Source organism: Perognathus longimembris, chromosome 11, assembly GCF_023159225.1.
Source record: "Perognathus longimembris pacificus isolate PPM17 chromosome 11, ASM2315922v1, whole genome shotgun sequence".
Taxonomy (NCBI): Eukaryota; Metazoa; Chordata; class Mammalia; order Rodentia; family Heteromyidae; genus Perognathus; species Perognathus longimembris.
Genome location: NC_063171.1, coordinates 38047618 through 38072649, shown reverse-complemented (window position 1 = coordinate 38072649; position 25032 = coordinate 38047618). Strand labels below are relative to the sequence as shown.

At 39.1% G+C, this 25032-nt stretch overlaps 2 protein-coding genes and 1 pseudogene across 2 annotated transcripts; all 3 read left to right on the top strand.

Moving 5' to 3' along the window:
- The first annotated feature begins 4009 nt into the window (after positions 1 to 4009).
- On the top strand, positions 4010 to 4879 carry LOC125360171 (annotated as a pseudogene).
- An 88-nt stretch (positions 4880 to 4967) lies between these two features.
- Positions 4968 to 11374, top strand: LOC125360170 (olfactory receptor 10R2). Its single transcript, XM_048358205.1, has 2 exons — positions 4968 to 5043; positions 10377 to 11374. The coding sequence occupies exons 1-2, from the start codon at positions 4968 to 4970 to the stop codon at positions 11372 to 11374; spliced, it is 1074 nt and encodes a 357-aa protein (XP_048214162.1).
- Positions 11375 to 19030: 7656 nt separating this feature from the next.
- On the top strand, positions 19031 to 19972 carry LOC125360006 (olfactory receptor 10R2-like). The gene has a single exon (XM_048357939.1). The coding sequence runs from the start codon at positions 19031 to 19033 to the stop codon at positions 19970 to 19972; it is 942 nt and encodes a 313-aa protein (XP_048213896.1).
- The last annotated feature ends 5060 nt before the right edge of the window (positions 19973 to 25032 follow it).

The following is a 25032-nucleotide window of genomic DNA, read 5'->3' as shown; positions in this document are numbered from 1 at the left end:
ATTTCACAATTTGTGCAGAGATTTTTAATGGGATTATATTGAAGTTATAGATCAGTTTGGATGAAATTGACAAGTACAAAGTATTTAGTTATTGTACTAAATATATTGCACTAAATTTAATATAGATTTGAGATAAATTGTCAAATATTTAGCATCTTACCAAATATTTTAATTTTAATGAGAATTTCTGAGGTCAGAGGACTGGGAAGATAACTGTGTAACAAAACCAATTTTTTATTCTTTTATAGTATCATAAATTATTTTTAATTCATCTGTGTAATAATGACATGAAGATAAAAATTTCTCAACTCTCATTATAAACACAGAACTTGTAAGTAGCAATATTCGATATGTGGATCAGAAAACATTTAAAATGATGTTCTGTGTGCTTCTGATGATGTTTTTGCATTTTTTTAAAGTTGTAAAGATGATGTCCAGAGGAGTTACAGTTACATAAGTAAGGAAATGAGTACAATTCCCTTGTTTTCTTCTATTATCCCTGTCATGACTCCCCTTCCCCCCAAGTTGTAAAGTTAATTTCCAACATAGTGTGTATTGTGAGTATTACTGTTGCATACAGGACCATAAGTATCCTGACTTAAAACTCAATGAACATTTTCCATATGCTGCATTGCATTGCAGTCTTGACTGTGATGAGTTTTCCTTCAGAATTCCTTACAAATGGCACCAACAGATGCAACTTCCAGGGCATTCATGGACTAATTATTCTCATGGCTCCGTTTCCCCAGGCTCATTGACTAAGGCCACCTTTGAGAAACTGGGGACATTATTTTTCCAAAATAAATTTATCTTCTAATTAGCCCCAAGACAATGAGTTTCAATTAGCCTAGAAGGACAGTAGAACTAGCCTAAGGCTCCAGTGATCATACCACAAGTGGCTAATAACCACTACCTATGCTGGTCACAGGAATCTCTAAAGATAGTGACCTATCTGAAGGATCTGAGTGATGGACAGATGGGACTAGCTCTGTGACAAAGTAAGAACTTCTGTCTTTAGGCAGAATCCCCCTCTTCTGAGATTTCCTCCGTCTCTGATCTGTGACTTAGATTCTACTAATGAGGGAAATGTCCCCATATACTGAACAAATGCTTCTTTCTGAATTAAGAGGGAAGTATAGATACTTCTTGAGCAGTGGAAACATTGATCTGCACTTGGACTTTGTATATCCTGGACCTCAGTGATGTTTAGTGCTTAAGAACTCTTTTCCAACTTTTCCCATCCCCCATGAAGATAATGGATGACATTTCGGATGAGTAGAAGATATAAATGAAGGAACTTGAGACCACCGCCTCAAATTAAGGGTCCGTGGTCAAAGAATTGAGTCTGACAAAATGCGGAGGTCAAGCAAAGCTTTATTCTGCGTCAAGAGTGGGGAATCTCACTGACTGGACCAGGACCTCCCCAGGGCCGAGAGGGAACCCCGCCTAGTCTTACAGGCTATCTTTTATAGGCTGTATCCTTAGGGTCGGGCCTGATTACATACGTGGCCCAATGAAGTTGTGCATGCCAGGCCACCAACAAAATTATAGTGGTTGTTTAAATCAGCCTATCACTTGGCTAAGTTTTGGCACGCGGTCTTGGGCGGGTTTAGGGCGGGAAACTTGCTGATTGGCCGTATCCAGATGGTCAGACTCACTTACGCTTTGGGTGCTATTACTGGAACTAGCAGGCTTCGGCCTTGTTGGTTTTTGGGGCTTGTTTGTGTAAGGGCACTACCCCTAAGGCAACATCAGCCAGGACTGCCTAAAGTGCTCTTTCGCACGGTTAGGTCCCACTGGTTAGGTTGAATTAGGTCCTTACAATAAAGGATATATGTTTTCTCCCATTATGGAAGCTAGAATTAATTTCTAAATATAAACTTTGATGTGGTATCCATGAGAACTCCAACAATGTAATTCCTCAGAAAGGCTAACTAACAGTCCAACAAAATAAACATCATCTCCTGGTGTTTATTTTCCAGTACCCTGGAAATAGGTACTGGAAAGGTGTGTGTGTGTGGGGGGGGGGTGGGTGGGAATGGAATAAAGGGGAGGGTAGAAAACAAGTGAAGAGGTGGGGGGTGACTGCAATGCAGTCATAAGATTCAGTGTGTAATCCACAAAATTAAGAAAACTGGGGGAATGGGTGGGGTTAGGAGGGATGGGGAGAATGATGAAAGAGGGAACATTGATCAAGATGTATTGTAAGCCTATACTACTTTGCTGAATGGCAAATCCCTTGTGTAACTGTTAAAGATAAAACAACACTTTTTGCCCTAGGTAACAGTGATATGAAATTATATAGTTTTTAGAATTTTTCTAGATCTCAAAATATTATGTTATTCTTGTTTCCAACTAGAACCCTCCCCTCCCCTTCCCTTCTCTGCCCTCTCCTTCCCTTCCCACCCCTTCTGTTCATTTTTTTACTTTGCTTCGTTTGTGTTTATTTTTCTTGATTGTTTGATTCATAGATTAAGTAAGAAATGCCACTTTCTCTTTTTTCATGTCTCTAAAATTCAAACATTTCAGGTGTATCTGTGAAAATAATTCTGATTATTTACTGTGTGCATAAGAAGCAAGATTTTAAATCAGGCACTTGCGGCTCATGCTTGTAATCCTGAGAGACTGAAATGGTTAGGAATGTGGTTCGAGGCCAGCCAAGGTAAAAAAAAGAATGTTTTTTGAGACCTCTTCTAAAAGAATTGCTGGTTGTAGTGGCTAGTACCTGTTATCCTTGCTACTTGGAAGCTTAACATGAGTGAATCAATCCTGGCAAGAAGCGAGACATTATCTCAAAATTAACAAGAACGGTCAGGGCTTGAAACATAGGTTGTCACTAAGAATATCAGTTTAGGAAGTGTAAGGACCTGAGTTCAAAACCCCAGTATTGCCAAAACCACAAGTGAAAAACACTAGGAAAATTTCAAAAGTTTTCTATGAAAACTAGCTTTTCCCACTTTTGAGGACATCTAGAATTTTTGAGTATTTTCTACTTAAATCCGGATTATATAAAACCCCAGTGGAATACTTGAGTCAGACATAGAAGACATAAGAGTATCATCTCTTAATACCATAAGCTAAATTCTACACACTGGCTTTGTAGAGTATTTAAGAGGACTTCTGAGACTATCTGGTGAGAAAACATTGACTCTGAGTTAGAAAGGATCTCATGGGTCATTGTGCAACTACCACACTAGATAAAACTATTTCAGCAAAATATTTTTTTGGAGAAATTTCTACTTCATTATCTTCTAAGCATCTACTACTTTATTTCAATTATTTCTTACTCATCCTCTTTAAAATAAGGAGCCTGTGAAGTGACATTGATCAAGATATATTGTATTCGTAAACTACTTTGTTAAATGGCAACTCCTTTTCACAACTATTTAAACATGATTTTAAAAAGATGATTAAAAAATAAGGAGCTTAGATATGTAAGCTATATGTGCTTCCCAAATCACACAGTCCCCTAAACCTCTGGATGTTCTCACTCCAAATGGAAAGAGCTTGGAACTCTCACTTTATGTCCTGTGAGTACTTGGCTGAATAGAATGTTTATTTTCTATTTTTAAATCTTTCTACTATAGCACTGATAATAAAGTAGTATGGATACCTTTCCATTTCTCTGAGGCATCTCAGAATGAAAAAGACGAAGTGTGTTGTGAAATGTCCCAAACTCATGAGACGATCTACATTTCAGTGACTATTATTTCCTCAAATAAGAAAAATATGTTCTTTAAAATACTGCTACCTTCTTGTCCACCTTTGACTCAATGATCCAGCTTATACAACCTCAGAGATGTTCCTACTTTGTCTCTTATTAACCTACATTTTCTTTTTTCTTATGTTGGGTACTGACATAAGTTTGAGATAAGGCATATTGAATTTTGAACACATATCTCAGCGAACACTAAGTGCTCAACAAACATAAGTCGTTTCAAGACTTCATCATAAGGTTATCTGATTTTCACTTTTTTCCCATCTTTTGCTTAGGTAAACTGAAGTCAACATGTTTACATCTGAACAGGATATCCACTTTCATTCTGTATCCTCAGTAGCTTTAGGTAGCTAAAGGCAAGATTTTTCAGTTTTGGAAAACAAATTTTCTCAAGCTGATACCAAACAAGAAAAATCCATATACATGATAAAAATTAGGCAGTTTTCCTCTCTGTCCTCTCCTGCTCTGAGACTTGCTACACCTTTGTCATCGTACCCAAGATGCTGGTGGACCTGCTGGCCCAGAGGAAGACCATCTCCTTCCTGGGCTGTACCATCCAGATGTTCACCTTCCTCTTCCTTGGCTGCTCCCACTCCTTCCTGCTGACAGCCATGGGCTATGACCGCTACGTGGCCATCTGTAATCCGCTGCGCTACACAGTGCTTATGGGGCGTGGGGTGTGTGTGGGGCTGGTAGCCACGGCCTCCCTGGCCACCACCTGCCTTGTGTTCCACCTGCCCTTCCACTCTTCCAATCAGCTCCATCACTTCTTCTGTGACATCTCCCCTGTCCTCAAGCTGGCATCTCACCACTCCAATCTCAGTTGGTTATATTCGTGCTTGGAGTGTTTGTTTTAGTTATTCCACTGTTGCTTATCCTTGTTTCCTATATCTGCATCATTTCAGCTATTCTCGATATTCCGTCCTCTGTTGGAAGATATAAAGCTTTCTCCACTTGCACTTCCCATCTCATTATGGTAACTGTGCACTATGGGTATGCCTTTTTCATCTACTTAAGGCCTAAGACCAATGGCCTCATATCTGTATCTTATAGCATCCTTACCCCTTTATTCAATCCCATGATTTATATAGTCTGAGAAATAAGGAATTCAAAGCAGCTCTTAGAAGAACCATAGGCCAGAATTTATATCCTGGCAATTAAAGAACCAATTTAAAAATTATTCATGGCTATATGTGCCAGAAAGAAGTGTGCTCCCACATATATTTTTTTCTCATTTAATTGATCAACTATGCAGCAGCACGATAACTTTTTACCTGTAAAGAGAATGAAGTTTAATGAAGTTGACACATTTTTGGCTTCGTTATGTTAGGGGTACTCTAACAAGTTAAAGGAGATATGAAACTGGATTGCTCAACTCAGGAGCAAATTGAATTATACTTTACTACAGTAACTATTGGTCACTCAAAGACTAACAGGGTGGAAAAGATGTGTTCATTTGAGAAAACGAAGAGGGCAAAGTTGTATCTAAATGTCTAGCTCCAATTGACAGAAGTGGAAAATCCTTTTCCCCTTCATAAAGTTAGTGAGCAAACTTGGTCCCATCAATTCTGCAGCGAGCCTTAACAGCCATTTTTGGGTCCTGTTTCACCTTTTCAAACTACAGATTGAGGTGCCTTTGCCTTTACTGGGCATCATTTTGTTAAATTTTGCTATCATAGCACTGATGGCTACCTTTCTGTTTCTTAGAGGCATCTCAGAGTGAAAAAACATGAAGTACATAGTCAAATGTAACAAACTCGATGAGAATCTCCCTACATACCAGTTACTATTCTTTCCCTGAATAAGAAAAATACATTCTTCAAACACTGCTATCTTTTTGCCCACTTTTCACTCAATGATCCAGTTTATGCAACCTCAGGGATATTCCTCCATTGTCACTTATTAATCTACTTGTTGGAAATAAAGCTGATATTTTTCTTCTTTGGGTACTGTCATTAGATTGAGATAAGGCATATTACATTCTGACCACACATCTCAGCATATACAGCTCAATAAGCACAAGTTGTTTCAAGCCTTCACCATGAGGTTAGCTGATTTCCCCTTTATTCCCATCTAGTGCCTAGGCAAACTGAAGTTGATATGTTTGTATTTGAATGATATATGCTGTCATTCTATATTCTCAGTAGCTTTAGGTAGCTGAAGTCAATATTTTTAAGTTTTGGAGAATGAGTTTTCTTGGGCTAATACTGAACAAGAAAAAAAGTCCAAATACAGTTGTACCTCCCAGAGTGCTCTGTGCTGCCTTCATGGCAGTTCTTTTACCTGCCAATCCAATGCTTTGCCATTCCTTAAAATCTAAAATTTAGATTTGCATTCAGAAGCAAAGGTGGTCATTATTGCCTCTAACCAAAAGGTATGTACAGAATAACAGGAGGAAGAATTTGCAAGGGGGTTCCCAGTCTTTTCTGTTGTCAGTGTCCCTCAGTACCACTAGGAAATGATTCATCTCAACAGTGAATCTACTGTAGGAAATAAGTAATTCCCTGAGGCCTAGTCCATGGTTTATTGTTTGGCAAAAGACACTTGAAGTCCATTTGCCCCTGGGATCATAGTTGCTAATTGAAGAGAGGCAGAATTTTGCCATTCGCTAGGTATTAATGGCTCCCTAGGGTGCTGAATAGTAAAATTACCAAGCAGGGCATGGAGGTTAATTCTGGTTATCAAAGCAAAATATGATTAATAACTATCATTAGATTTTTAGTTGGCCAGGCTGTATAGAAGAGGCACAGTGGTCACTGTATTGAAGAGTGAAATGGTGAGTCTTTTGTTGCTGCTCTAGAACATTTTAAGAGAATGGGAAAGAAATGTGTAGTGTACTGAGAAAGTGCCAGATGTGGCAAATTCCTCAGATTGGTCCTTATAGCCCTGGGAAATGATTAGGATATCAGACAGCTGTATACCTTTGACTGCAGGATTCATACTTTAAAAGATGTGAAACTGGTTCATATGGAGGGTTTAATATTCTAAAGTTCATAAGCAGTTTAAAGAAATTACATGATCTAAAACCTTAAGGATACAGTTATACTATCCCAAAGGTGAGAGCTAGTGATACCTTGTAGCTTACGTTGGATTCTGAAAATGTTGAGATAGTCTTAAACCTGGGATCTACAAATACATAGTAGTGAAGGATTGCAAGAGGGTGATAGGAAAAGTAGCTGGGCTGGGAGACAAGGTTGAGGTCTTAAGGATAGAAAGAAATTTAGAAAGAATTCAGAAAGGTCAAAGATTCTATCTTTAGATCATTAGTCTTTAGAAGGAAAAAAGAATGACAGAAGGAAGGAAAGAAGGAAGGAAGAAAGGAGGGAAAGGAGGAGGGAAGAAAAAAGAAAAACAGTATTTTCTAATGTATAATTCTAGGTGTCATTTTAAGTTATGCTGTTCACAAATCCTTCTGAACCTTAGTAAAGAAAGCTAAAATTTAAGAAGATTAAATTATTTGCTTAGAAATGCTGAAATGGGGCAAGGCACAAAAATGGAGGGACTTCCGGTGAACAATTGCAGCAGTGGTATTCAGTAGAAACTATGTTGAAAATGAACTATGCAACTTGTGGGTAGGAATGGGAGAGGAAAAACTGGGAGAGGACAAAGGAAGGGGTGACATTGTCCCAAATGAAATGTACTCTCTATATGATGTATAAAATACTAACCCCTCTGGACATCGCCTTTATAACAATAATGTTAAAAAATTAAATAAAAAAGGCTGAAGTAGCCAGGCCCTGATGGCTCATACCTATCTATTCAAGAGCCTGAGATTCAGAGGAGTAGAATTTAAATCCCGCCTAAGCAGAAAACTCCATGAGACTTATTTCCAAAATCACCAGCAAAATCAGGACTGGAGGTGTAGCTCAAGTGGTAGAGTGCCAAGCAATTAAGCAAGATAGGCAAGTATGACATCATGAGATCATACCTCAGTTTTGGCAAAAAGCACAACACCCCCTCAAGCCCCCAAACCAAAGTGATATAAAAGTGTAAATTGCACATTTTTTTAAAAAAAGTAAATCCAGACCTACCTCTTTCTTCACAATATTAACCCTTATCTTCCTTGTTTGCTCACTATAAGTCCATATCCCAAATACATAAAAAATGCTTACAAACTAGTTGTAACAAGTCATATTCTCATTTGGGTAATAGTTTATTCACATAGATTTTTGCATATTTAAGCTATTTCCTGGGAATCCTGATATTAGTGGAGGAAGAGAGATGGTGCATGGCACATAAACTTTTGTCAGGTGAGAAACAACCTGGACTTTACCTCCTAAGAGCTCATTGCACTGGTATGAAAGAGAATTATCTAGAATTATCTGGAAGGTGAGACATTGTAGAATTAGGTTCTGTGAAAACAGAGATCTCTGTTTTGTATCTTCATGCATCCCAAACACCTAAGAAAATGGCTGTAGTTTAGTGCATACCCAATATTTGTTAAATTGAAAGTACAAAACTGTCTTGGGAGAAAATGACTTGAAACATCAGAGAATCTGCCAAATATACTCTCGAAGACATTGTTCCATGATGTGACTCATATTCAATGAATTACATGAAATTCCATATGATCAGGACTTTGGGATGAATACTAGGAGCTATAAGAAATGGGTTTAAAGTATCATTGGAATGCTAACTATCTACAAGCTTCTTTTTAAAAAATTATGTATTTATATTCTTTAAGTAGTTGTACAAAGAAGTTGCCATTCAACAAAACAATTTATGAATACAATGCATCTTGAGCAATGATACCCCTTTCAACATTCTCATCCCTACCTCCCAACCCACTCTTAAAGGCAGAAATTGAAGCAAAGAAGGCATGTTGTCCAGACAGGAACGTCTACTTGGCTATTTATTCTCTTGCTTCCTCCTGTATTCTGCCAGCTGTTCCGGTGTCTAGACAACATGCCTTCTTGTATCTTTGCTTCTTAAATAACTGGGAAATAATTCCTCCAGTCACCCTTCTAGGTCAACATGAATGGACGTTAAAAGAAATCTGTAACTTGAATTATGTTTTCAATTTCTGCCTTTGGTCTGCAGGATGAAAGGGAAGAAACAAACCATTGAAAACAGTTTCAAGGGATATTTATTTTTCCTTCCTCAAGAACTGATTCTGTTCAGATTCTACAGTTCTTTTTCTAGAGAAGAACTACTTATGCTGAGAACACTAGATATGGGAGTCAGGGGCCCTGAAGAGGTAAAGCTCATATCAATGAGGTATTGTTGACCTGGTTGTTTAGTTCATTGATTTGCGCATCCTTTGTCTGTAGCTGTGTTTGCAAAGTCACAATACATTTTAATTAGCAGGTATGTGCACATTCACATTCATTGGTTGAAATAACAAATTCACTTTTGTTATTGTAATTGTAGAGTTGATATACAGCAGGGTTTCAATTACATGGATCAGGTAATGAGTAATGAGTACAATTATTTTTGAGTCATGTTTCCCCTCTGTCACTCTCTCCCAGCTTTCCCTCCTGTTCCTACCCACAGAACGTACAGTTGCTTTTCCACATAGTGTCTAGTGGACAGCACTGTTGTATTTGTTCACCCTGATTCCACCTTTTGTGTTACGTCCCTTAGTTTTCCTAGTCTGGTTCCTTTTCATGTAATTGTATGGTTCTCTTTATAAAAAAACAGCCTAATATTTGATAAGCATTATTCAGAGACTAGAGATCAGATTGGTAGGAGTCACCTCTATTTTATTGAATCTGTATCTCAGGAATGTGATATTCTCTTATTTTCCCCAACATCTCCTATCAGTGTTAACAAAAAATTCCAGTAAAAGCAAAATGTTTGGTTGTTTTCTGTGTAAAGATTCCACACTTTCGTGGTCAAATTTAATAATAATTATTCTATACAATGATAGATGAAATTCTGTTATAAAAATTTATTATCTTTAAGTGGTTGTACAAAGAAATTACTATTTAACAAAGCAGTTTACGAACACAACTTTGATCAATGTCACCCCTTTCAACATTCTCACCCATCTTTCCTCTACCAACCCCTTCCCTCACGGTTCTTAGTTTTGTAGGATATACATTAGATTTTTGACTGCACCATTCCCCTCTTCTCCTCCTCATGAATGAAACTCATTTCTGTGGTTTTTTTTATTTGCTTGTATTAGTTGTACTAAGAAAAATTATGACTCCTCAAGGATATTCTTTTTTTTTTTTGCCAGTCCTGGGGCTTGAACTCAGGGCCTGAGCACTGTCCCTGGCTTCTTTTCAAGGCTAGCACTCTACCACTTGAGTCAAAGTGCCACTTCTGGCTTTTTCTATATATATGGTGCTGAAGAATTAAACCCAGGGCTTCATGTATGCGAGGCAAGCACTCTACCACTAGGCCACATTCCCAGCACTTCCTCAAGGATATTCTAAAGCCTGGAAATCTAACAATATATATAAAAATGGGAATCAAGGTTACAGATACAACTGATTGACTTTCAAATAGACAGATTATCTTGTAATATTCTGCTGTAACTATATGGGACATGAAAAGTTGAAAAGAGACTCAGAGGAAGAGATGTGACTTTATTGACTTTGAAGATGGAATGGGAGAGGGAGCACAAAATAGCCAATATGCAAGGGCCCTAGAAATGGAGCTGGACGAGTGAAAGGCAAAAACCCTTTACTGGCATCTCCAACATGCAACACAGGTGAGAGATTCTACACTCTGTTTTACTTCTTTCCCCTTTCTTTGCAGGGGTTGGCAGAAAACCTCACTGTGATTACTGAGTTCTTACTCTTGGGCTTTTCAAGCCTCGGTGAAGTTCAGCTTGATCTCTTTGTGGTTTTTCTCTTTCTCTATCTAGTCATTCTCAGTGGCAATGCCACAATTGTCAGTATCATACGCCTGGATCAGAGCCTCCACACCCCAATGTACTTCTTCCTTGGCATCCTCTCCACATCTGAGACGTTCTATACTTTCGTCATCTTACCCAAGATGCTCCTTAATCTACTTTCTGTGTCTAGGACAATCTCCTTTACCTGCTGTGCTATTCAGATGTTCTTCTTCCTTGGTTTTGCCATTACCAATTGCTTACTGCTGGGGGTGATGGGTTATGACCGTTATGTAGCCATATGCCACCCTCTCCGTTACCCCATTCTTATGAGCTGGCAGGTATGTGGGAAGCTGGCAGCTGCCTGTGGGATAGGAGGCTTCTTGGCTTCTCTAACAGTGGTAAATTTGGTGTTCAGCCTCCCTTTCTGTAGCACCAATGAGGTCAACCATTACTTTTGTGACATCTCACCAGTCATTCGCCTGGCTTGTACCAACACAGATGTTCATGAACTTGTTATATTCATCTGTGGGGTTCTTGTCCTTGTGGTTCCCTTTTTCTTTATCTGTGTTTCTTACCTCTGCATTTTAAGGACTATCTTGAAGATCCCTTCTGCAGAAGGCAAACGGAAAGCCTTTTCCACCTGTGCCTCTCACCTCACGGTTGTAGTTATTCACTATGGCTGTGCCTCCTTCATCTACTTGAGGCCTACAGCAAGGTATGTGTCCAACAAGGACAGGCTGGTGACAGTGACATACACCATTGTCACTCCACTACTCAACCCCATGGTCTACAGCCTCAGAAACAAGGATGTCCAACTTGCTATCAGAAAAGTTCTGGGCAGCAATAAAGGATCTCTGAAATCATATATTTAAAATGTTATCATGGTGATGCTAAGTGAAATGAACTCCATGTTATGGAGACAATTGTTATATCACAGTTGTAACTACTTTCAACATCCCAGGTGTATCTGTAGCTTCTATTATTGATGATGTTCTTGTAGCACCTTCCTGTGGTTGTACCTACACTATCTCTGTAATCTTATCTGAGTATATTGGAAACCGTGTATACTGGTATTGGAACTAGGAAATTGAAAGGGAATACCAAAATTTAGAGACACAGGGTAAAAAAAAGAGAAACAACTACAAAAGCAATACTTGCAAAACTGTTTGGTGTAAGTGAACTGAACACCTTAGGGAAGGAAGGGTAAGGGGGAGTGGGGGGTATGAGGGACAAGGTAAAAAACAGTACAAGAAATGTATCCAGTGCCTAATGTATGAAACTGTAATCCTCTGTACATCAGTTTGATAATAAAAATTTGAAAAATAAAATAAAATGTTATCATGGGAGGGGGAGGGAAAGTGGGAGAAAATGAGGAATGGGGTAACACTGCTCGAGAAGAAATGTACTCTCTTTACCTAACATATGTAACTTGTAACCCCTCTGTACATCACCTTTACAATAGAATAAAATAAAATGGAAAATTATTATGCCTTTTAATTTCTTTATGAAGAATTTTCTTCTTTTATAATACATATCTGCGTTTGAAAAACAACAGTACTCTTGGGGCTAAGATTGTCGTTCAGTGGTAGAACACTAAGCATGCTCAAAGCGTGGATCTGAATCCCAGCCCCTCCAAATTCCCTTAAAGGAAAAAAAAAAGACTTTAGGAACACATCCTAAAATGTTTATCTTCTAATAGTCCCTTTAATTTCAATCTTCAAGTCAATGTTCTTCAACTATTCAGATGAAATACCCAGGTCATTGTGATAACCAAAATTCTGAATTTAATCTAAAGCTAAAATGTCTGTCTCTTTTTGGTATTGGTCTTCTTTAGGGAAGTTAGGTGTACAGGAACCAGTGAAGGCCAATGTGTACATTAGCAGTCACTTCTTACTACACTGACTGTTCAAGAATTACAATGGGGGGCTGGGGATATGGCCTAGTGGCGAGAGAGCTTGCCTCGTATACATGAGGCACTGGGTTCGATTCCCCAGCACCACATATACAGAAAACAGCCAGAAGTGGCGCTGTGGCTCAAATGGCAGAGTGCTATCCTTGAGCAAAAAAAGAAGCCAGGGACAGTGCTCAGGCCCTGAGTCCAAGGCCCAGGACTGGCAAAAAAAAAAAAAAAAAAAAAAAAAAATTTACAATGGGGAAGGAGGGAGGTGGAAGGAAGTTCCTGTGGCTGTAATGGCCATGCTCTGGTGAGTGGCTTTTTGGGCCTTGTAGATGTTGCACAGGAGGCTGTCATCATGGGAGGAGGATGTTTTATGGTTTCTGAAATAGTTGCCTACTGTGATCTTAGACCACATTTCCTGAGGTAAAGTTGACACCTTGCAAATTTGCTTCTTCATTCTGAGAAAATTGCCCTCTTTCTGGGCCAGCAAGTTTGTCAGATTTGATCAGGAAACCCCCCTTTTAATTGATTCTAGTATGACTGTACCAATCTGTCCATATATCATGCAAAAGAAAAAGAATGAGCATTTTTGCCATTGATCATCGTGTAGAGTGTTGTTCTCTACATTTGGGTGTTTCAGATCAATGGAAGCAGTTTTCTGCCTTCAAATTGCTTAGGCCTCATATTGCATTCTACTCTGTCCCTAGAAGATATGAAGTAGTTTCCAAGTTTGGGTTCAGGAGGAAGATAGAACATCTAGAAATTCAGTAGCTTCCTAAGACTCTATTTTATTCTTTTTATATTAAAAATAAATAGTTGGCCTATTTTCTTCTTTCAACCTTTGTGCTCCAACTGAAACTAAGAAAAACTTTTGCTGAAAAATATCATTGCAACCAGGTGCCAGTGGGTCTGGCCTTTAATACTAGCTACTCAGGAGGCTGAGATCTGCACAGCAAGGTTTGAAAACAGTCCAAGCAGGAAATTCAGGGATACTCTGATCTCTAATTAACCAAGAAAGGGCCAAAGTGAAGCTGTGGATCAAGTGGTAGAATGTTATTCTTAATGGGAAAAGTAAGGGACAGAACTGAGAAGCTGAGTTTGAGCTCTGGGACCAGTACACACACACACACACACACACACACACACACACACACACACGCACATGCACACACACACAGAATTATGGCATCTTTTTCTTATAGAAAAAGGTATGATGAAGGTGCCTATTGGCAAATACTTAAAATATTCAGAAATGGACTAGAACTGAAGACCCAGAAATGAATCCACAGACCTATGGCCACCTAATCTTTGAAAAGAGACCCCAAAACACTAGAAAGTCAGGCTCTTCAACTGGCACTGCAGAATTGGCTATGTGCATATAGAAAACTGAAGTTAGATCCTTATATATCACCTATATCATGTTGCACCAAAATCAATTCCAAATGCATCAAAGACCTCAATGTAAGATCATATACCCTGAAAATATTATAGTAAGTGATATGGGAAACACATGGGCTCTTTTCTAAATAGAGACCCAAATCATCACAAACTTGTCTACACCAAAGCTTCCAGCACAGCTATGTTCATTGCAGCATTTTGTACCATAGCTAATACATGGAACCAATCCAGATGCCCCCCAGTGGATGAATGGATCAATAAAATGTGGCATATATATGCATATATATGCATATATATATATATTAAAATTCTATGCTTCCATCAGAAAGAATGATAGCCCCATTCAAAAGGAAATAGAAAGACTTGGAAAAAATAATATTAAGTGAAGTAAGCTAGACCCAAAGAAACACAGGCTCCATAATTTCCCTCATTTCTACTAGTTAGTATATGTCTAGGATAGTCCTAGCAGGAGATCACAACGTCTTAATATGTAGTCCTGGTTGACTTTGAACTCACTGTGCATTAAAACTCCCAGCGTAGGGCCTGGGGATATGGCCTAGTGGCAAGAGTGCCTGCCTCGAATACATGAGGCCCTAGGTTCGATTCCCCAGCACCACATATACAGAAAATGGCCAGAAGCGGCCCTGTGGCTCAAGTGGCAGAGTGCTAGCCTTGAGCGGGGAGAAGCCAGGGACAGTGCTCAGGCCCTGAGTCCAAGGCCCAGGAATGGCAAAAAAAAACAAAAAAACAAAAAAAAAAAAAACTCCCAGCGTATAGATATATAGGCATGTGCTATCATGCCTGCTTAGCTCTTAAATTTTTATTACAATTTTCATTCCTGTCTTTGGATACTAAAGTTTCTAACACATTATATATTGATGTATAACAAACTATCTTGAACTGTAGTTGGCTAAATTACCAATAATTATTCATTTTGTGCATGAATCTACAATTTTGTCAGATATCACTGGGGACTGATTGCATTTTCTCTATACGGGTCCAGCTTGAATGGTTCCTGTGGGGCTAATGGTTCCATCTCAACATTGCTTACTTACATTGAACATTACTTCATGTTTTCTACTGATTGTACTCACCTGGGAATGCTGGCAAGAGTCTGGGTTTTCTCCCATAGGGATTCTCCAAGGATTGCTTGAGCTTTCCCCAAATATGGTGGTTAGGATGAAAAGAAAAAAGAGGTGTTCCAAGAAATAGGAAGAAGGTGCCAAACACTATAGAGATTAAAGTTGATAAACAGATACAGTATAAATTTAGCTATACAGCAGTGATTAAAAAAAAAAAAGTATCTACCTATCTATCTCCATTCAAGGGAAAGGGCATATATAGTCTGTCTTTCTAGGCAAGAAGTATAAAGCAAAAAGTGTGGTTATCTTTCACCTTCTGTAAATCTACAAAGAAGATAAAGCCTTGTAGATGAATTTTCTCAGTAAAATATGTCTAGTCATTGTCCCAATCTTAGTTAATGCTAAGTATAAAGAAGCTACTACCATTTCTCAGTTAAGAATTTGGGTGTTTTTTTTTTTTTTTTTTAACTTTTCACCTCTGCAAGCATCTCTGTCAGGACTCATAAAAGCGCAGTTTTTAAGAGGCTTGCTAAGAGACAGTCATGAGTGTTTAGCATTTGGCCATTTTTCAGCTGAAATATCTGGAAGTTATATGAGAAAGTATCAATGTGGAACCTAAATTATGGGGAGCTCCAATGAGCTCTTCAAATATCTAAACTAAGGTACAATCGATCTCGCATTTCTCCATGACTCCAAACTTCTTTTATTTATTGAACAAATATTTACCAAACTCACATTAAATTGCAGGAATAAAACATGTTTCTTCTTTAAATTTTTATGATGCCTCTGACATTCTAATAGTCTGTTCTCTGTTCTTCATATTTTTCTTCACTCTTTTGGATTTCTTGAAGTGGGTAATATGCTTTTAGAAAGAGCTTTCTTGGCACGTTACATGCATGTATAAAAATATAACAATAAGATGCATTATTCTAGACAACTAATACATATTCATAAAAATAATTATGAAAATGAAAATTTGGGAGTACAGTGTTGGAAAACCCAAAGGAGGTAGATTCATTGATGTCTATTTAAAGAAATGGTTCCCATAAAACCCTCTACTTTCTAAGTGTCCACAGATTGTTTAAGAGGAAGTCAATTGATTTCCATGGTGTATTAGAAAGGGCTTCTCTTGGGTGAAATAATTCTTATAGTGTATTACCATCTATGGTGGCACCTCATAATTGGGGAAATTATGGACAATTTAGGTGTAGCATGATAATTAGCTCCCTATGGAGGTAGAGGCCTCAGTTACCAGTGAAGTAATTGGCACTGAGTTCTTGGTCAGTGTAAAAGTAAAGACCATTGGAAATCTTCATGGAAGCAACACCTATGATATTCATGGGGAAAAGAAAACAGCTCATATTTTGATGTGGAGTAACCTATTTCTTTTGCTCTGCTCTAGGGTGTCTGGGAAATGAAAAAAGCTCCTTCTTGAATCATAACAGGAAAAACATGTTGGCAAATTTCACTTGACACTTGCAGAAACCTCCAGGAAGTGCTCAGGAATGAGGACACCTACGTGCCACTTTGCAGAAGAAGTCAGATTTGAAGGAATGTGAAATCTTCTTTTTAGAACTTATGATTTTCATAATCTGAAGAACAATGACTATAAAGTAATTTAGCAGGTAAAAATTTAAATTGTGGTGCTTCCCCCATAATTTAGCTCCAATTTTTATCCCTAAATATTAGCAGTAGGAAACAAAATCAGGAAAGTGAATGGTGGAGGTGATGTTTCAGGAAGAACGTGGGTCAAATGGGTAATGTATAATTCCCATTCATTAAGTTTGGCATAAAGCAATTTAATGATATTTTAAAGGGGTAGTTCATTTGAGTCAAATCAAAAAAACTTTGTTTAAACTTTTTCTAAGCAAAACAGCAATAAGAAGAATTTAGTTAGCTGCAAAGTAATTCAAACTTTAAGTGTTAAAAATTTCAAATAAAAAACTGAGCATGAAGACCCCTTGATCAGAAATGTGGATGAGCTAGCTTGCTGCTGCATCTCCTCCTCCTCCTCTTCCTCCTCTTCCTCCTCCTCTTCCTTTTTCTTCTCCCTCCCTCCTTCTACCCCATCCTCCTCACCTCCTTCTCCTTCTTCTTGCAGTGCTTCGAAGGAAACCTGTTCCTTATGCATGCTAGCCAAATGCTCTGCCAATATCCCTACATCCTAACCCCTAACTTCATCTTTGTTTCTGTTTACATAATGATGTCAGAAAGAGTATCATCCTCAGATGTTAAAACAGAAGGATAATTAATCAGTTAAGACAAACATGTTTGGAAAATTCCTAGAGTCAAGTGCCATCTACCTGGGAGTCTGGAAATGATTTAATGGAGAAATTGGATAATTCTTACTTTATTCAACAAACTTCATAGCCTTTAGCATAACTGAACACTATGAAAAGTATTGGAGATGCTTCATAGACTCCAAGACAAACTTATAACAATACTATTGAAGCAGATCATTTTAGTGACTACTAAAAACCTCAGAAAAGTCATACAGCATGCTTAGCTAGCTATAAGATTTCATAACAACGTTTTTAAATAGAAAATTGGAAGAAATCCATGGAATTAAGAGAGTTGGGTTCGGGAGAGTTGTGGGAGAATGATTAAAGGGATGATGTTGGGTACTCCCAAATCGCTATGTTGAATTGAAATCATTTCGTACAACTAATTAAAGATAATATAAAGGGATAAAGTCAACAAAAACATAAACATGCGGTATTTACAGATGCTGGGAAGACTGTGGAAAATGCCACGATAGTTAAAAATGTCTTGATGTTGAATTATATATGAAGGACTACATAGTGGCAGTTATGAGTAGAAAGGTAGATTTGAGACAAGTAGGAAGACTCTAGAATATCTTATAGATGATCGAGGGCTGATTACTTTTGGCAATAAAATAAGATTTCTACTCTCTATACCAACAGATCTCTGGAGAATAGTTCAGAGTAGTTAGTGGTAATCTAGGGAGTCCATTTCTAATAGTCTTTTAGTAACCCAAGCAAGGGCTAAGGATTTTTTTTTTGCAGGAAAGAATGAATAGATTGTAGAGGTTCTTCAGAGAAAGAATAAATTGGAAATGTAAGATGAGAAAAAATGGTGAGTTCAAGTGTTTCTTAGAAATTAGAGCTTTCATGACTAAGAGTATGATGACCCTTTATTGAGATGCAGAATCTAGGCAGAGGAGTGCACTGGACAGAAGGTGAGAGAGGATAAATAGTTTTGGTGAAAATACATAAAATTTAGAGTTTCAGAAACGATGATGGTTTCAGAGAGTTCCAGAAATAATAACTGTCTCATAGGCTGTAGGGGAAGTGTCTGAACCTCCTTAATTCATGAATTCAGAGGCAGGTTCTGGAATGACAATTTGTTGACCTTCTAAGCCAGGCTTATGGAAGGTGAGATATGAAGAGGTCATCAACATTGATGTGATACTCAGTTTTCTAGGCATATGTTTTCTGTAAGGAGTGGTCAGGTCTAGTGTCTGATAAGAGTTTCAAAGAATCCTAAAGTTAATTCTAAGATGGTGGAAGCAGTTTAATACCAAATCAGTTCTAATGGGTGACTGCAAGGAAGCAAGTGTGTCAATTACTTGTGCCCAGGAATGGTGCACCTGCAGGGCATGTGATACAATGATAGATCAGTGGATGCTTCTCTAGATGAGGAATGAGTGAGGAGAAGTGGGGTGTGTGTGTGTGTGTGTGTGAATACTCAGATATTGAGGCTCTTACTTATGTGTGTATATGGGTATATGTGTATGTGTATAAAAATATCAGAATATTCTTTGAGCATGAGAAGAATCTGGCCATTGAAAATAATAATAAAAGTAGATAAAGTCTTTTGTATAGCTTAGACTAGTGAAAAATTAAGCAGATATTGCAGAAGAGGACTTGAAATGTAGCCAGTAGCCACCCACATCACCTGAACCTTTATCCCTCAATTTACTGGTGAGAAAAAATCACTTTGTAGGAACACAGTGTCTTGAGGGCCTTTCTCTGTACAACAGTTCCCAGTTCACTCAAAATCTATTTTGTTTCTCTCCTCTCCCCCATGTCCACTCTCATAAGGACATGCCCAGGATGGCTGCTCTAGGAGGAAGATGGTATCTGACTGACTATCAGATTGACTTTTAGTGCAGGAGGGGGCGACTCTTCATGGCTAATTCCTCCTCAGTGACAGAGTTCCTCCTGTTGGGTTTCTCCAGCCTTGGGGACCTGCAGTTTGTCCTCTTTGGGGTATTCCTCTGCCTCTATCTGTTCATCTTGAGCGGGAACATCATCACCATCTCCGTAGTCCGTCTGGACCACAGCCTGCACACACCCATGTACTTCTTTCTGGCTGTTCTTTCCACCTCAGAGATCTTCTACACACTTGTCATCTTGCCTAAGATGCTCATTAATCTGTTCTCAGTCCTGAGGACCCTCTCCTTCATGAGTTGTGCCACCCAGATGTACTTCTTCCTGGGCTTCGCCCTCACCAATTGCCTGCTGCTGGGGGTGATGGGTTATGACCGCTATGCTGCCATCTGCCAGCCCCTGCGGTACCCCACGCTCATGAGCTGGAGCATGTGTAGGCAGCTGGCAGGGACTTGCGTTGCTGGGGGCTTCCTGATGTCTATAGTAGGGACCAGTTTGGTCTTCAGTCTCCCTTTTTGTGGCCCGAACAAAGTGGACCATTACTTTTGTGATATCTCACCAGTCATCCGCCTGGCCTGTGCCGAGAGCCACGTCCACGAAATGGCCATCTTCCTCTGCGGGGTCTTCCTGCTAGTGGTGCCCTTGGTCTTCATCTGCATCTCCTACGGCTTCATCATCCGCACTATTCTGAAAATCCCATCCACTGAGGGCAAGCAGAAAGCCTTCTCCACCTGCGCCTCCCACCTCATTGTGGTCACGGTGCATTACGGCTGTGCATCTTTCGTCTACCTGAGGCCTTCTACCAAGTTTACCACAGGCAAAGACAGGCTGGTGACAGTGACCTACACCATCATCACCCCGCTGCTGAACCCCATGGTGTACAGCCTCAGGAACAAGGACGTGCAGCTGGCCATCCGCAGGGTGGTCGGGAGGGCTGGCTTTTCCCTTAAGACTTTATAAGCAGGGAACTAGGGGAGAAACTCAGGGGTTTGCGCTTACTTCTTAGGAGCTTTAGCACTCGACTGTCTCTCCAGTCCTTTTCACTTTGGAAAAGATGTTGTGTGGTTCTAGGGTGGGCTTAGACCTCCATCCTCCTATTTACAGTTCTCAGGAAGGTTGGGGTGACAGGAATATACCACTTGGCCCAGCTATTCATTGAGATGGGGTCTTAATGACTCTTTGCCCCAATTAGCTTGGAACTGCAATCTTCCTGGTCTTTACCTACTAAGTAGCTGGAATAATGGTAGGAGCCATCACACACGGCTAGCAGAGCACTTTTCAATAGCATATATGTATATTCGGGCCTATTGTATTCTCAATTATTTAAGTTATAAAAATATGGAGTCTATTTATCTGCGTAACTGTAACCTCGGATGGGTTGTTTGACATTTTGGACCTCATTGTTTCCTTATCTAAACAAAGCATATTTTCTTCTTGGGTTATGGTTAAAATTATATACGTTTACACGCACACAATAGAATTTTACTTAGCGAAGAAGAATACAATTATGTTGTCTATATGGACAAAACTGGCAATAGTGTGGAGTGAAATAAGTCAGTCCCACAAAGACAAGTATTGCCTACTTTCTCTCATATGGGGAAATTCATGGAGGAGGGAGGGTTTGGATTTAAAAGGTTGGCTTCTTGGGTTAGAAAAGAGAAAGAAAAAGGAGAAAGGGCAATCAGAAAGTGAAATGAAAGTGGCAAAAGTGATTTATAAGCACAGTATATGATTATATGGGTGTGTGGAAATGTCACAATGCAATTCCTCACTTTGTGCAATGAAGATATACTGAAAATAAAGATTGAAAGAGGTAAAGTATGTTGTGGTGAAAAATTCTTCTCTTCTTTTTTCTCTCCACTCCTTCCCTCCTTTCTGCTTTCCTTCTTTCCTTCGTTCCTTTCCTCCTACCCCTCTTCTTCTTCCTTCAGATTTACAGCTCTCAAAACGTTCTTATAAATTTAATTAATTAATTTGTTGTCAAACTGTTGTACAGAGGGGTTACAGTTTCATACAGAAGGCAATGAGTACACTTCTTATAAAACTTTTTACCTCCTCCCTCATTTCCCCTCCACCTTTCCCCCTCTCCTGTGTCCTCCCCTCTGAGTTGTATAGTTGGTTTACAGCATATTGTCTTGTAAGTATTGCTGTTGCATTGGTTTGCCTTTTACCCTTTGTCTCAAAAGGTTTAAAAAACCACCATTCCTTGCCCTTTTTGTCTTATCTGTCCCAAATCACAGATTGTACATTTTGTTTAAAGCTATATTCAGCTTAACACCGGGCTTCCAGGCCAGAATGTGGCTTTGATCAAATATTGTGGCACGACAGGGAACAATGTGATGATACTTGGAATTTGATGAATTAACGACTGGATATTGGTTAGGTCACAATGTACACTCTGATTCTTTTCTAAGTCTAAATACTAGTACATTTTAGAATTTTTTTTTGTCTCAGAACGGTTTTGTTCCTATCTAGTAGATGATATGAGAGAAATCGTGTAAAACATAATACAGAGAATGTAAGGCTCATATTAATAACAAAGTTTTGTCATCTAGGGCTTCCTTTTATGTCCATTCCTTTAAATTTCTCATTTATGTGTTCCATGGATGGATAGAAAAATGGTCACGCCTCCTGTCTCACCCCATTAAGGGCTTGCTACAAGGGATCTCCATGAATTTCCACCAGGAACTCATTAAGAATACAGAACTAGGGGGCTGGGAATATGGCTTAGTGGCAAGAGTGCTGGCCTCATATACATGAAGCCCTAGGTTAGATTCTTCAGCAGTACATATATAGAAAACATCCAGAAGTGGCCCTATGGCTCAAGTTTCAGAGTGCTAGCCTTGAGAAAAGGAAGCCAGGGATAGTGCTCAGGCCCTGAGTTCATGGCCCAGGACTGGCAAAATAAGAAAAATAAAAAGAAGAAGAAGACAGAACTACTCAATTTAAAGTCTGCCATAGAGCTCTATAATATTAGAGAGGAAATGGCCTTCATATCTGATCCTGCTTCTCGCCTGTCCAGAAATTCCTTCATCACTGTCTCTGAGGGAAACGAGCTCCCAAGTACTGAGCATTCACAAAATCAACTCAGCATCAACTGAGCCATCACAAAATGTGCATCCCCGTGTTTTTCAGGGCTTGGTAATACTGGCCTCATTTCAACTGCTGCTTGCCTCTGTGATTTCCCTAGATTCTGTTTCATGTCATAGAATTAGCCTCATCTTGCTTCCCAACATGTTTGGGATAGTTTTTCTATGAGTTATGTAATCTGAATTTCTGATATCTCTACTACCCTGGGTTGGCCGCAGTCCACTTCTCATGTGTGACTTCCTTTTCAAGCATGTGATATTATTTCCTTCTCCTCTCTTAGTCTAATTTAGATGCTTAAAGTTTATAAAATAACCTTTCTTATATTTTAAAGTTCATGCCTATGTTTTTCTATTTTCTTCAACTTTTAAAGTACTTTGTTTAAATCAATTCATTTATTTTATTCCCTTTTTCATTATCTATGTGTCTTACCTCTGCATTTTAAGGACTACCTTGAAGATCCCTTCTGCAGAAGGCAAACGGAAAGCCTTTTCCACCTGTGCTCTCACCTCACGGTTGTAGTTATTCACTATGGATGTTTTCCTTCATCTACTTGAGGTCTATAGCAAGATATGTGTCTAACAAGGACAGACTGGTGACATGGCATACACCGTTGTCACTCAGCTATTCAACCCCATGGTCTATAGCTTCAGAAACAAGGATGTCCAACTTGCTATCAGAAAAGTTCTGGGCAGCAATAAAGGATTTCTGAAACCTTATATTTAAAATGTTATCATGGGAGGGGGAGGGAAAGTGGGAGAAAAATGAGGAATGGGGTAACACTGCTCGAGAAGAAATGTACTCTCTTTACCTAACATATGTAACTTATAACCCCTCTGTACATCACCTTTACAATAGAATAAAATAAAATGGAAAATTATTATGCCTTTTAATTTCTTTATGAAGAATTTTCTTCTTTTATAATACATATCTGCGTTTGAAAAACAACAGTACTATTGGGGCTAAGATTGTCGTTCAGTGGTAGAACTCTAAGCATGCTCAAAGCCTGGATCTGATTCCCAGCCCCTCCAAACTCCCTTAAAGGAAAAAAAAAAGACTTTAGGATCACATCCTAAAATGGTTATCTTCTTATAATCCCTTTAATTTCAATCTTCAAGTCAATGTTCTTCAACTTTTCAGTTGAAATCCCCAGGTCATTGTGATAACCAAAATTCTGAATTTAATCTAAAGCTAAAATGTCTGTCTCTTTTTGGTATTGGTCTTCTTTAGGGAAGGTGGGTGTACAGGAACCAGTGAAGGCCAATGTGTCCATTACCAGTCACTTCTTACTACACCGACTGCTCAAGAATTACAATGGGGAAGGAGGGAGGTGGAAGGAAGTTCCTGTGGCTGTAATGGCCATGCTCTGGTGAGTGGCTTTTTGGGCCTTGTAGATGTTGCACAGGAGGCTGTCATCATGGGAGGAGGATGTTTTATGGTTTCTGAAATAGTTGCCTACTGTGATCTTAGACCACATTTCCTGAGGTAAAGTTGACACCTTGCAAATTTGCTTCTTCATTCTGAGAAAATTGCCCTCTTTCTGGGCCAGCAAGTTTGTCAGATTTGATCAGGAAACCCCCCTTTTAATTGATTCTAGTATGACTCTGTACCAATCTGTCCATATATCATGCAAAAGAAAAAGAATGAGCATTTTTGCCATTGATCATCGTGTAGAGTGTTGTTCTCTACATTTGGGTGTTTCAGATCAATGGAAGCAGTTTTCTGCCTTCAAATTGCTTAGGCCTCATATTGCATTCTACTCTGTCCCTAGAAGATAATGAAGTAGTTTCCAAGTTTGGGTTCAGGAGGAAGATAGAACATCTAGAAATTCAGTAGCTTCCTAAGACTGTATTTTATTCTTTTTTATATTAAAAATAAATAGTTGGCCTATTTTCTTCTTTCAACCTTTGTGCTCCAACTGAAACTAAGAAAAACTTTTGCTGAAAAATATCATTGCAACCAGGTGCCAGTGGGTCTGGCCTTTAATACTAGCTACTCAGGAGGCTGAGATCTGCACAGCAAGGTTTGAAAACAGTCCAAGCAGGAAATTCAGGGATACTCTGATCTCTAATTAACCAAGAAAGGGCCAAAGTGAAGCTGTGGATCAAGTGGTAGAATGTTATTCTTTTTTTTTTTGCCAGTCCTGGGCCTTGGACTCAGGGCCCGAGCACTGTCCCTGGCCTCTTCCCTCTCAAGGCTAGCACTCTGCCACTTGAGCCACAGCGCCGCTTCTGGCCATTTTCTGTATATGTGGTGCTGGGGAATCGAACCTAGGGCCTCGTGTATCCGAGGCAGGCACTCTTGCCACTAGGCTATATCCCCAGCCCCGAATGTTATTCTTAATGGGAAAGGTAAGGGACAGAACTGAGACCCTGAGTTTGAGCTCTGGGACCAGTACACACACACACACACACACACACACACACACACACACACACACACACACACACAGAATGATGGCATCTTTTTCCTATAGAAAAAAGTATGATGAAGGTGCCTATTAGCAAATACTTAAAATATTCAGAAATGGACTAGAACTGAAGACCCAGAAATGAATCCACAGACCTATGGCCACCTAATCTTTGAAAAGAGACCCCAAAACACTAGATTGAAGAAAGTCAGGCTCTTCAACTGGCACTGGAAGAATTGGCCATGTGCATTTAGAAAACCGAAGTTAGATCCTTATATATCACCTATATCACATTGCACCAAAATCAATTCCAAATGCATCAAAGACCTCAATGTAAGATCATATACCCTGAAAATATTATAGTAAGCGATATAGGAAACACAGGGGCTCTTTTCTAAATAGAGACCCAAATCATCACAAACTTGTCTACACCAAAGCTTCCAGCACGACTATGTTCATTGCAGCATTTTGTACCATAGCTAAGACATGGAACCAATCCAGATGTCCCCCCCCAGTGGATGAA

What these genes read in the sequence shown, in the direction of transcription:
- LOC125360006 (XM_048357939.1), top strand. Translation starts at nt 19,031, where the DNA reads ATGGCTAATTCCTCCTCAGTGACAGAGTTCCTCCTGTTGGGTTTCTCC.
- LOC125360170 (XM_048358205.1), top strand. Translation starts at nt 4,968, where the DNA reads ATGCAGCAGCACGATAACTTTTTACCTGTAAAGAGAATGAAGTTTAAT. An exon ending in CACATTTTTGGCTTCGTTAT is followed by an intron (nt 5,044 to 10,376) that starts GTTAGGGGTACT and finishes CATGCAACACAG; the next exon opens with GTGAGAGATTCTACACTCTG.